At 33.7% G+C, this 13,933-nt stretch overlaps 1 protein-coding gene across 5 annotated transcripts in view; it reads left to right on the top strand.

Moving 5' to 3' along the window:
* The window catches only part of GK (glycerol kinase), a 112,323-nt gene extending 99,890 nt beyond the window's left edge, over positions 1-12,433 (top strand). For 2 of the 5 annotated variants that reach the window (XM_032219567.1, XM_032219568.1), the window contains 4 exons: positions 3,410-3,553; positions 3,877-3,957; positions 7,214-7,300; positions 11,776-12,433. In XM_032219567.1, coding sequence (XP_032075458.1) covers positions 3,410-3,553; positions 3,877-3,957; positions 7,214-7,300; positions 11,776-11,789 — 326 coding nt within the window. In that variant the 3' untranslated portion in view covers positions 11,790-12,433. Of the gene's footprint in view, positions 1-3,409; positions 3,554-3,876; positions 3,958-7,184; positions 7,301-11,775 lie in introns of those variants that run through there. The other 3 variants (XM_032219572.1, XM_032219569.1, XM_032219571.1) reach the window with 3 other exon arrangements.
* The last annotated feature ends 1,500 nt before the right edge of the window (positions 12,434-13,933 follow it).

Raw genomic sequence — 13,933 nt, 5'->3', positions numbered from 1 at the left:
CCTTCATTGCCTCCATTGCTGGCAATTTCCCGCTCCTGTATTGCAAAATTAAATTGGCAGTGAATATCCTATCCAATCTATTAGATAGTTTGGGTTATGAAAATAAAATGGTAGGCAAACCTCTTTTGCATCACTTTAAGCTTTTGTGGAAGGACAACATATGCACTTAATATTAACTAAATAAAACTTTTCATGATTCCTATACAAACACAGATATACCTGCAAGAACGCCTGTCAATATATCAGATGCAATTTCATGTAATGCAGTTTTGGTTTGGTGTCTTCTATATATGGATTCACAACACAAAAGCAGTATTTAATGGATGTAATTAACCACATTTGGCAGTTGAAATTTGAAACATATTGCCTCTGACTATGTAAATAGTTCGGGGTTTTATTTAGATTTTTTGTTGTCAAAGAATACTGTCTTTTTTAATTACTTGTTTAAAGGAATAATGTACAGCTCATTTTTTTTAATAATTTTTTTTATATTTTTTGTTACATAAACAACACATGCCCACAACAGTGGGGGAAAAAAATCAAAACAAAAAAGAACAAAAAACAAGACAGAGGAAAAAAAAAAGACAACAAGTATATGTTATAATAGCAATAGCAATAGCAGTTAGACTTATATACCGCTTCATAGGGCTTTCAGCCCTCTCTAAGCGGTTTACAGAGTCAGCATATTGCCCCCAACAACAATCCAGATCCTCATTTTACCCACCTCGGAAGGATGGAAGGCTGAGTCAACCCTGAGCCGATGAGATTTGAACCGCCAAACTGCAGAACTGCAGTCAGCTGAAGTAGCCTGCAGTGCTGCATTTAACCACTGCGCCATATCAGCTGGTTACAACAAGTTTTGTGCATCTCTTCCATTAATTCATATTAATTCAAATATCTTAACTCAAATGTTTACCATATTGACATCATCATACCTCCACTTTTAGTTGATTACAGTTGTTTAAACATCCTTCATCCTTAACTATGCCAAAGATTTAATCCATAACCACATGCTAGCATTTCATTTACTTGTTTATAAAATCCTCCATTAACATCAAATCCTCATATCCTGTTTTAGCTAAACATCCATAATATTTAATACCAAGAATTCCATCCTCCATGTATATAGTTTATTATCATTCTCCTTTCTTTATTTAATTATATCGTATATCATAGCATTTTCCCCATATTAGTTAAGATTTAACTGTATATAGTTTTATTTTATTTTTTTATAGTAATAATTATTGTGATTAATAACCTTTATATATAGTCCAAGAATATTTCTAACCTTCCCTTCTCATATCCAATTATTATTTATCATAGCAACTCAACATTATATACATTACTATCATTATCAATTATTATTCAACTATATCTATTACAAATGAATTTAACTAGGTTTAGCTAGTTTTAAATTGTACTCTTCCATCTATCAGCCTGTGTCTCTCCAGTAACAGAACCTCCTTAATCCTGTTGCCATTCGTAGGTCGAATTCTCCAAACATCTTTATGAGCAAGTCCATACAAAAAAATCTTTGCACCTTTTTGCTTATGGTGCCTCTCATATAATGCTGCCGTCCTCCGTTTATTTCCTTTATCAGCTTGTCTTTAATTCTCAGTGGTGGTATCAAAAGTTTTGCAGATGGTATTTCATAAAGTATAAATTCTTTAATGCTTCTCACTCCTCCTGCACCCTGCCTTTCGAAGTAAATCTTCTGTGTGGCTGCTCCCCCTTCAGACATTCCATCTTTTTCTCCCTCAGAGGTAAACCAGTTGCCCCGAATATCAGCAAATTGAAAATCTTCATCTCTGACATCCTTCGTTTGTATTTGAAGAACATTCAAACGTTCAACGTTCTCATTTTTCCCCTCATATTTTGTTGCTAGAAACAGTAGATAATCCAGTTTCCTCTCAATTCTATCATGTGTGGCAGATGATTTTTGTAGTGCCGAAGAAATCATTTGAATAGAGGCTTGAATAGACGCCATATTTGTACGCAGTTAGTATTTTTTCTTTGGGAACTCTGAGGTATTTGCAAGTAAAAACAAGCTGGGAACTATACAATCTTATCTGATCTTAGACCAATCCAGCCAAGCAATAAAAGTGTCAAGTTGTAAGGAGACAAATTATAGTGAATTTGTTTACAGCCTGCTTGCAGAGGATCAGAGGAGATGTTGGAGTAATCTATCCTTTGTCCGTGTAAATAACATTTAAAACATTTAAAAAATAGGGTAACCACCGTCCATAAACCAATAAAGAGATCGAAATCGCCGCTAGATTCTTCTGTTCTTTAATTTAAATTAGCTTGAATTTTTAGGCGGACTGTCTTTCTCTGAGTAATAAAATCACCTTACCAACTGGAAACACTTCGCCATTCTTTGGAGCTATCTGCAGTTTCAGTTAGCCTTATGGCTAATCCGGAAGTCACTGGCAAAGGAGGTTAAATTCCAAGCCCCCAGAGACTTTGCGAACGTCTCTGGGGCCACTGGATCTCCTCCTACCTTTCACTGTCTCTCCGGGACAGCTTGGGTCCAAAAAGGAACCGTCCAAGTGCTTCGGAATAGGGGAATTTCAGGAATAGCCTGAAAATCCGTCTTCTCACTGCTAAGCCCCACCTTCTTGTCCGTACAGCTCATTTTGAATATATAGGGCAATGATGACAACCCTTTTACTTACGGTGTGCCAAAATTGCGTGCGTGCACTATCGTGCATGCGCACATGCCAACACCAATTAAAACCACCTCACTCACCTGCGCATATGCATACCCTGCCGTGCATGTGCTCACAACCCCTCCCCAGGCTCTGGAGACTTTTCTGAAGCCTGGAGAGGGTGAAAACGCTCCCCCCCCCAACCTCCAGGAACCCGGACACAGATCATTTTTGAACTCCCAGTTGGCCCATTAGGCCTGTTTTTCGGCCTCCCCAGCCTCTGGAGACTTTCCTAAAGCTTGGGGAGGCCAAAAAACGCCCCCAATGGGCCAACAAACTTCCGGTTGGCCCGTTGTGGCCATTTTTCGGTTGCCCCAGCCTATGGAGGCTTTCCTGAAGCCTGGGGAGGGTGAAAATGGCGTGTCCCATCCCTCCGGAAGGACAAAAAATAAGTTGGCCAGGGCGCATGTGGCTCCATGTGCCACAGGTTCACTATCACAGATAAAGGAAGAAGTTTCTTTGTGATAAGTTTGCATTGGTTTTTAGTTTCCTATATTTCAGCTGATTAGCGAAGCGTTTTTCATTAAATAATCCTTTGTAAAAGCATATTTGTCCTTAAGTCATTAGCTACTGATACTTTTCAGTCAATCGAATGAATAGTAAAATAAAGAAGAGTATGAAAGTGAAAAAAAGCAATACTTGTTTTAATACTTAAAATGTTCACATTTTATCTAATGCTTCCTTGATTTCTGTCTTATTAGTAAAGCCATCCATGCCTGAAACAACAGCACTTGGAGCAGCAATGGCAGCTGGAGCTGCAGAAGGGGTGGGTGTGTGGAGCCTACATCCGGATGACTTCACAGCAGTAACATGTGAACGTTTTGAGCCACAGATCAATCCAGAGGGTAAGAAGGGTTTTAAGATCTGATCTCTGCTATCTAAGCTTGCTCAGCCTATGCAAATCTAGTTTATTCATACTGTTATAAGATTAGTTTGTTCTGTCAGGATAGTTGTGCTACCTCTGTGAATAGTGAACTATCTTAGTATAATTATATTGGGGGGAGGGAGGTTGAAATTCTCCTTATTTTTATTTAAATTTTGAAGTTTTCAGACAGTTAATGAAATTCCTATGCATTTTAGAAGTCTTTCCCATATATTACAAAGTGCTTGTACATTAAATAAAAATAATTGTTTGAATTTTTGATAAAGAAGTTGCATATGATTTCAGAAAGTGAATATCGTTATACCAGATGGAAGAAAGCTGTTAAGAAATCAATGGGGTGGGAAACCTCAGAACCTCAAGGAAACAGTGAGTTTTTACTTGTATTATATACATTACTTGTAAAAATCAAATTGCTTTTCTGTACACAATAGATTGCAGCAAATAAAAAAAATGGTTTTTTGATTGATAGTGGTAGTAATTATAATCCAGCCATGTTTTAGTAAGTGGCTAGAAATTAAAAATGTGGAACAATGTGTAGACTTACTTTTGAATATTTTTTGTTGAGATGCACAAGCAGATAGTAGCAAGTTAGAAATATATTCTCAAATTATTTGAGGAATACATTTCTACTGGCATTTATAACTTGTTACTGGATTGTATGAAAATTTCTAAAGTCTTGAGTACAGCTAGTAATATACTCAAATCCTGCCACCACTTTTTAAGATTTAGTTTAATTTTAAAGTTACAAAACAGTTCGTAAGCTGTTGGAAGAGCCGACGTGGCGCAGTGGGTAGAGTGCAGTACTGCAGGCCACTTCAGCTGACTGCTATCTGCAGTTCAGCGGTTCAAATCTCATCGGCTCAGGGTTGACTCAGCCTTCCATCCTTCCGAGGTGGGTAAAATGAGGACCCAGATTGTGGGGGTGATATGCTGACTATGTAAACCGCTTAGAGAGGGCTGAAAGCCCTATGAAGCGGTATATAAGTCTAACTGCTATTGCTACTGCTATTGCTGTTTGTAAATACAGAAATTAATCATACTAAATAAATCAATTCATATAGTCACATGAATTTGATTTATCCTGGCCTTAGTCTTCTTCTCAAAGCCAGTCACAGTGATTGGCCGGAAAACAAAATGTAGATCTAACCAGTAAACAGAAACAGTTGAAACACTTTATAAATTACATCAAGCGCTTCAGACAATTGCATGTGAATCTTGATTAAAAATGCTTAAAAATTGCAATTTTTGAAGTTTTGAAAGTGCCTCCAGACCAACATTGTAGTAAAGAGCAATTTCAGTTTTGTTTCAAACTACTGAAATACAGATTGTATAAGGCTTCATTTTCACATGAAAGTAAAGCATATATTTATTTTTACATTAATCATCCTTGAAAGCTATTATCCATCAAGATTAATTCTGAATGTAAATTGTTTTATGTACTACATGAACTAGCTAAATAAATATTCAACCCTCATTATTGACAGCTGTCGTACTAAAAATAGAAAAAAATGAGGTAACAAAATTTATTTGCCTTCATAGCTACATTTTATTAATGTGCAGTTAAGAATATAACTGAACTCATATCAAATATATTTGTTTTAATTCATTAATGCTATTTTATGGCTTTCAGTGAGAACCTAAGTATTTCTATTTAGAAATATATTCTAATAAATTCAGTTAGACTATTGTCCTTCTAAACCTGCTTAAGCTAAACTTAAAATAATTAAGATTATTGTTCAGTATAATTAAGTACAGTCAGAAAGTTTAAAGTGTAAATTCAGTGTAATTTTAAAAATTGAAAATAACTCCTCCTACCAGGAGGATGAAGATGCATCAGTTAGACTAAAGATACTTTGATGTGGCAATAGATTCTTGTTTCGGATAGAAGAACAAATCAAGATCTTATTAGACACATGGCTTTTTTAAAAAGTTCTAATAACTGCAGAAAGTGGGTAAAAAAGGGAGGGGAGAATTTCTTGTTTTTTAACAGTAGGTTGAGCAATGTAAGTTAGAAAGTCCAACAATAGAACAAAAAGCCCATAACAATATTTTACCTTACACAAAGTGATAGTTTCTGTGTTGTTGGAAAGATATGGGCAGGTTAGTAAAGGACAATGATATACAATGTTTACTTTTATAAGTCCTGGTTATTATCAGAGGCGGGTTGCCAATTTTTTCACTACTGGTTTGGGCATGCTCACATGCACGTGCACGTGCACAACATTTCTGAACATGTGCAGAAGCATCTGGGTGGATGGGCAGAGCCTCCCGCTGCCACTACTACCGGTTTGGCCGATCCGGGCCAAACCGGCAGCAACCCACCTCTGGTTATTATCTAGTTGACTTGTTGACTGAGCCAAAATTACAGCTTCACTGGTTTGAAGAAACTATTGGAATTCCTCCTTTGCATGCAATGATATAATGTCCAGTAAAAATGCCATTTTTTATAATGGTGATATCAATAGCACACAATAATAATGGTCTTGGCAATTTAACATAGACATTACATGATAATCAGTAAAATACAATACAATTAATACTTATCTTAGTAATGGTTTATCAGAGCTTTAACAACATTGTGCTTAGTCAAACACTGGAAATGCAATCCAGGGAGGAACAAATTTGTTAATAATATCACATATTCTGTATGAAGACCACAAGAAATGCAATTATATTTTTTATTTCAAACAAAATTTATGTTTAGCTTAAAAATGCCCTGTTTATGAAAAAATAAGTTTTTAAATTCAGCAAGCATGACTATAAGTCGGGTGAGAAAGATGTAGAGTAGAGAAGTCTATTACTGTAAAGAGAATTAATATGTAAAAACTTGAGAACCCTTTAATTAGATGCAGTAGTTTTCCTGAGGGCAATTTAAATGCTTGTTGCTACTTGAAAGTATTGTGCTGCTTGCTGCAGAGTACTAGACACAGCTGCTCAGAAATGAATGGTAATACATTCAGTGAACCTTGGTCCTTGGTAAATGATATAACATTGCAGCTTTGCAATCTATAGAGATTTTAGATATGACTGTCATAAATAGCTTTAGTACTGTACTTGCTCGTTTATAATTAACAATAGAAATGTTATGCTTTCAGTTCAAGCCTGGAGACAATTGGTACATGTATATTTCACTTGCTGATAGTATAATGTGTATGATGGAGCAGGCACAATGCATGATTGGACTTAAGAGATATGCAATGCCCACATTACATGATACTTCATACACAGTCAATATTTTTGAAGAACAAAGATAGTTTGATAGTTTATATGTGTATAATCAGACACGCATGAATTCACTCTTCTACCTTCCATGGTATATTCTTTCTCCTTGCAATATTTGTAATGCTTAATATCAGCTTTATTTGAAATTCTGTACTATCTACTTTATTAGTAGTGAATTGTTTCTGTCTAAATAATCTTAAATATTGACACTGGACGCAAGACTGAAATATATCTAAGCATCAGTGTTAGTCCTATTTCTAATTATTACATGCTGAACTATCTGTAGCATTTGCACAATTTCTCTCTTCTAATTTTCTTCATGTAATTCTTAAATAGTGCAATTTACACGTATCTCTCTTTTGATTTGTTTGACTGGAACCTATCTTCTGGATGACATCAGGTGAAACTAGTATCTTCTGTAGTCTACCTTTGGGCTTTTTTATAATGAGTAGCCTGTTAATATTAATCGGAGCAAAGTATATCTCAGGTTAGTTTATATTTTGAAATGTCTTGTTTTTACAAGATAATTACTGCTAGATGATTTAAATACTTTCAGTTTGAAAAAAGTGTTTAGTATTGTATATGGAGAAATATTTAATGATACTGGCTTTTAACCGTTTTAATTTAAAAGTTCATATAAGAAATGCAGAAAATATTTTAAAATCTGCCATTAATTTTTTCTACTATTTCAAATAAATTTTAAAAAGTGGGGAAGGGTATCTAAATAAATCTTGAGGGATGCATCCTAGTTATTTCTTTTTGAGGTTTGATTACTACTGAAAAAAACACATATCTGCAAAAAAAAAATCAGAATATGTGATTTTATAAGTAAATTTTTAAAAAGTTTCTAGATTAGAAAAATATATTGTAAGATCTTACATCTGAACTTGATTGTTATCCCTTTCAAATTAATTTAGATACCACAAAACCCATAACTTAAAGCAAAATTAGCCTCCCAAAACTATTTCTTATTTTGATTTTTTTTAAAAAATAAGTTTCATAATTTTTCTATTTTAAAAAAATAATAATATTTTATCAGCGTTCCTTTTCCTATTCAAACGTTGAGAAATGTGAATAGCTAAATTGACTTGGTCACAATTGAAAACTATGCTTAGCAAAATGAAGGATCTCTTCATAGCTCAAAACATATACAGAAAATATAAATTAATCTTGTACATGGACAGATAATACAGATACTATTGGCAGAGGAGTTTCAAGAAGCATTTATTCAGGTGATATTTACCAGAAGTAATGAACCCCTCCCCCAACTCTGTACAAATGGGTTGTTACATATAAAGGAGAATTTTATTTTCATTCTTTAATAAACTTAAACAATAATTTGTTACTTTAATTATTTACAATTTATAAATAATTACTTTCCTGATTAATTATGGTATATTGATCTCTCATGAGATCAGTCATCTACTACAGATTCTTCTTTTTTAAGCAGAAATCATTCATATAAAATATACATATATGAAAGACAAATCAAAGCTGGAGAAAAGATTATGTAAAAGCCTTAAATAATGAAATGTTTGCTTATACTAGAATTTACCCGGATTATAAAATGCTATATTTATTAATTAGAATAATTCAGATTTAAATATAAATTTTTAAAACTTGTTAAAACTCCAAAACTACTAGATGCTTATCATGTAAAGTATAGTACTTATTTAATGAATACAGATAGTCCTCTACTTACGACCACAATTGAGCCCAAAATTTTTGTTGTTAAGTGAGACATTGTTATTGAGTAGTGTCCCATTTTACGACCTTTCTTGCCACAGTTGTTAAGTGAATTACTGCAGATAAGTTATAATACAGTTATTAAGTGAATCTGGCTTCCCCATTGACTTTGCTTGTCAGAAGGTTGCAAAACGAGATCACATGACCTTGGGACACAACAATGGTCATAAGTATGAACCAGATGCCAAGCATCTGAATTTTGATCATATGATCATAGGGATGCTGCAAAGATCACAACTGAATAACGGTCATAAGTCATATTTTTCAGTGATGATGTAACTTTGAATGGTCACTAAATGAACTGTTGAAAGTCAAGGATTACCTGTATACAAAAGGAAGGAATGTGTGAAACACTATATATGCTCCAAAGCAGGTCTCTATATAAAAATCTACTAGTAAGATGCTTCCTAATTTTGAGCTTGCTATGTCATGCTCCCCCTCCTCAAATGTTGCATCCCCAAAATCTCACAATAAGAATCTTTTACAAGCTGCATCTCTTGGAAGCCTCTGTATGATTCTACAATAACTTACAGCAGGAGTCACTTTCTGCATATAATTACATTATTTTACACTTTTTTATCATAATATTGAAGGTGACATAATATTCAAGATGGAGTTTTCTGAAAACTCTTATTCAGAACTAGACTTCTTGGTTTCAGTAAAGTTCTGCTGAGACCATACCTTGGTATAGTAATGAAAGACTGCAAGAGTTACATTTTGAATAGAACATTTGAATTCTACACTCAAATGTTCTATTCAAAATGTAACTCAGTTGCAGAAATGTTTTATTAGCCACAGAGATGGTCTACTATAAAGTGGGAAAGTTAGAGTATTTTATTCTTATCAAAGGACAGCTTCCTTACCCAAGGCAAGCATATATAATTCCATGTTATTTTGGATTGAATGCATAAATAACATATGGTATTGAAATTACTACATTTTTAATATGTATTAATTATTTTTAAAAAACTATTGTAAAAAAGCAATTTCTGACTTGATGTCCCTTGCTTAAATTTTGAAAGCAGTTTTGTATGCAGCTTTCTTGAATACCGCTGCTACATATGCTCCTTTGCAGTTCATATATGTAAATATGATGTGCTCAAAACGTTTTGAATTTCAGTATTCCTATATAAATATGACCTACGTTCTGGATAATTTCTCCCCATTTGATTCATTTTTTTTAATTATATAAAGTTTTTTTTATTTTTTCATTTTCATTACAAATAACCACATGTATACTATTACATCACCAACATCATATTATATTGTTTAATGTTTACATCAGTTCGTCTTACCATCAACTCCCAAAAACAATTATTGGCTCTTCTGCTCTCCATACTCCATATTTATACCCTATCCATCACTTTCTTCTCCCTCTCTCCTCCTCCCTATCAACTTTGTTCCCTCTGTTCTCCTTCTCTTCTCTACTTCCCCTTCCTCTCTTCTTCTCCTCTCTCCCCTTTCCACTCCTTCTTTCTCTCCCCCTCTTCCCCCCATCCTCTCTCCTATCAATCTCTCCTTCATACACACACACACACACACACACACACACGCTGTTCTTGTTGTATTCGGGTCCTTTCCCGTGTAAGATTGAGGGAAAAGACCCGAATACAACAAAACCACCTACACTCAAAACAAATATAAATATTTTATATATGCTATAATCTTCAACAAGTTGGTACTTTCTGGATATGCTGAACTACAATATACCTCCCACAGATCATTTATATCCATGAATAAAAGCTTATGGTATGATTTGAATAAAAATAAATTCTACTGAGATTTCTCTTTTTTTTTTCAGGAAAACGGTGTAGAATTGCTGTGTTAATTAATTATAATAATTGAAACTGTATGATTATTATTCCTACTCTTACTAGCAATATTCACCATATAAATATTTCACTATTATATTTTCAGAAGAAATACAGGGTCTCTAAGCCTAAAATTTAGGTAATAAGGGTTAATAATGGCATAGACATTGAGTACACAAATAAAATTATTATCTAAGTGAACATGTTTGAATGAAACACACAACTCCTCTGAGTCCCTGTATTCTTATAGATTTACAATAAATTAGAAAGTTATACTCACCTACTTCTTCTGAAGATTTTGCAATACCAAGATTGCCCCTCAACCAACGAACAACAGTTCCTGCAACAGCAACAGAGCCCTAAAACAAAAAGGCAGACTAAAAATGTTTCATTTATTACTTCATGATTGTTCTTACTATATAGCATCCAAATATGTATTAAAATTTATTTAATATATATTTATTTCATTAAATGTATATGCTGCCCACGTCCTAGTCACAGATTTTTTGCAGCTCTTACAACTATTTTTAAAGCAGTCTTAAAGATCTTTTAATTCACAATTAAAATTTCATGGAAACAATGGAAACTCAGTCTAGTTCATATCCCTGTTTGACTTGCATGCATAAAATGATCCTAAAATTACATGAGTAGCAGTTTTTTTTTAAAAAAAATATTTTTTTCATTTTCATAACAAATAACCACATGTATACTAATATATAACCAGCATTATTTTGTTAAATATTTACATCAATTCGTCTTACCATCAACCCCCCAAAACGATTATTTGCTCTTCTGTTCTCCATACACAGTATTTATACCCTATCCATCATTTTCTTCTCCTTTTCTCCTCCTCCACCCTACCTCCTCTGTCGTCCTTGTCTTCTCTACTTCACCTTCCTCTCTCCTTCTCCTCTCTCCCCTTTCCACTCCTTCTTTCTCTCCTCTGCTTCCCCCTCTTTACCCTCTCTCCTATCCATCTCTTCTTTCCTTACCTCTCTCCTCTACTCCGCACTCTTCCTCTCATTTACTTGGTGTATTTCAGCCTCTGAGTGAGCTCCATTTTATGTTGATGATATTTATATATTTATAAAGTTTTTCATCTTCTGTTCCTATTTCAGTAGACAGAGAACTTGTTACACTGAAATGGGGAATGGAGAGGAGCACTTTAAAATTCTCTAGTGTTGTTGTTATTTAATGAATTACCATTGCATATGTTTTCCACAATGAAATTTCATGCTTCTGTGGGTTAGATAATATAATCCATGCCTCAGGTTGGTACTGTTAGAATTTGATAGGTGGTTTAGTTTCAGTTAAGGATTTCCCCAGAAGATATTATAAGCATTGTGTTATATTTATCCTCTTAACAAAAATTATGTGCTTACTGATCCTTTTTTTTCCCTTTCAGGTAAATTCAAATGAGGCGTTTTAATGGATTTCGGGAGACTTTAACATCTCAAAAGAATATGGTGCTTTCTTAACAATTTTAATGGCATTATTTTGACACAGTTCATTGTCAAAATAACTATTTAGGAAAAAGATTTAATCAGGAATGAACAAATTATAGTTGCTACTAATTATCTGCTTTAAAAGTAAAGTGAAAAAAACCTCTTGGTTAACTTCTGTAACTGCCATCACATGTTTTGTCCACTTTGAAATGAAACATGAAATAAAAAAAGTTAATTTTTTTTAAAAAAATCTAAATGGTACACTTTAAGAACTTCATTGTATACACTTACAATACACTTACACTTAAATTGTGGTGATTTCTTTTTAGAAATTGCTTATAGCAATACTTTCCCAAAACATCTTTCTTATTCACTGATTAGATAACCTCACTGAGATTTGAAGATTCAATAATATATTTTGTAACAAGGAAAGAACAGTTATTTATTCTCCCTTTTCATATGTGTTGTTTATCATATTAGGGATTCTAAGCTACTAAGTAAAACTGGTAGACTTCAGAAAATGTATTTAACATTAAAATTAGTATGTAAAATATACTGCATATGTATAGCAAGAAAGCTATATGCCATATTTTTCAGAGTATAAGACGCACCTTTCTCCCCAAAAAAGAGGGTGAAAATTTGGGTGTGTCTTATACACCGAATATAGCCCCACCCACCCCCACCAGAGGCCAAAAATGTGAGGCATGGAGGCAGTGATGGTCTCTGGCAATCCACCTGCCAATCAGCTATGCTAAATCAGGCTGCAATAAGTGCTGAAGCTGACCTGGCTGGTCAGAGTTTGCAGCAGCAGTCACATTCAGAAAGCACAATAACTGATTCAGCAGGACTCAAAATAATAATAATATACAATACATTACCAAAAGCAGGTTTTCCAAGGTAGCAGTAAATACAAGCAAAACACAAGCAGTTTCACTTTCAGTTCTCGGCTAAGCCAGGCTCCTTCCTGTCTCCTTGCTCACACAGCAAAATTCAGAGTCCAAATAGCCCTCACTGGCTGACTTAGTTGCTATGCCTATTCATTGGCTGACCTTACCATGTGTCAGCTGAATACCATGGATGCTGGTAGGCAGAGGCAGAATTTTTCTTATTATTATTTTCCTCCCCCAAAACTAAGGTGCGTCGTATACTCCAGAGTGTCTTATACTCTGAAAAATATGGTATTTGAAATACTGTATTATAAATCAAATTACGAAGTGTATGGATATGAAGATTAAATATGAGCTCAAAAAGTTCAAATTACACTAATTTTAGTAAATAAGTATAATATTAATGGGCTGTAGTTGAAAACTACAAACATTTTTCAATCTTTCATTTTACTTAAAAGTCTGGACCAAAATTTGCTTTTCAGTGGGATACATTATAAGCAGTGGCAATCATGATTTCTGGATATAATATTTTAGATATCTAAAGAATAAAATAACTTTTATAGGTCCCAAAGTTTAACATTAATGTATGTCAGAACAATACTTTATAATATTCATACTTTCATTAACAGTTAAAACAAAATCAAACATTGTTGGCTCCCAGATTGATCCCATCTTTTTTTTTTCAAACTGAGGAAATATCTGGTAAAATTTTGTCAAACAACCCATAGAAAGTTCCATGCTCCTTGAAATTTATCTTCAATGCACACTATCCTTCTTTTCATAGTTAAGACTTCTCTAGGATAGGGCTCAGGATTAGCTTTGCCCACTAATGGAATGAGATGGAGTTGAAAATACTGTGAATCTGGCTGCTACTATTTGGAGATGCTTCAAGACTATTCTTAGTATAATGATAAAATGCCTGTGGAGAGAGATTTAACATAACTTCTTCCCTGCATAAAAATATATTAGTATAATTAAAAGTTAATAGAAAATTGGTCTTCACTTTTTAAATATAAAACTCACCTGATTCAAAGTACAGTGTGTAAACATATTGAAAGTAGCAATATTGTAATGTAAACACACTGGCAGTTAAAGAATATGTGCATGGTGAAACGGTTTCTGGATCTCTCATTTCCTACATTTTTTATAGAATGTATATGTAATCATTAAGAAAATAAAATTCAAATAATGTTAAACTAATGGTTTTTCATAATTGTAAAAATGATTTTTG

Source organism: Thamnophis elegans, chromosome 6 (assembly GCF_009769535.1).
Source record: "Thamnophis elegans isolate rThaEle1 chromosome 6, rThaEle1.pri, whole genome shotgun sequence".
Classification (NCBI taxonomy): domain Eukaryota; kingdom Metazoa; phylum Chordata; class Lepidosauria; order Squamata; family Colubridae; genus Thamnophis; species Thamnophis elegans.
The sequence above is the reverse complement of the archived record's forward strand: the minus strand, read 5'-3'. Positions and strand labels throughout refer to the sequence as shown.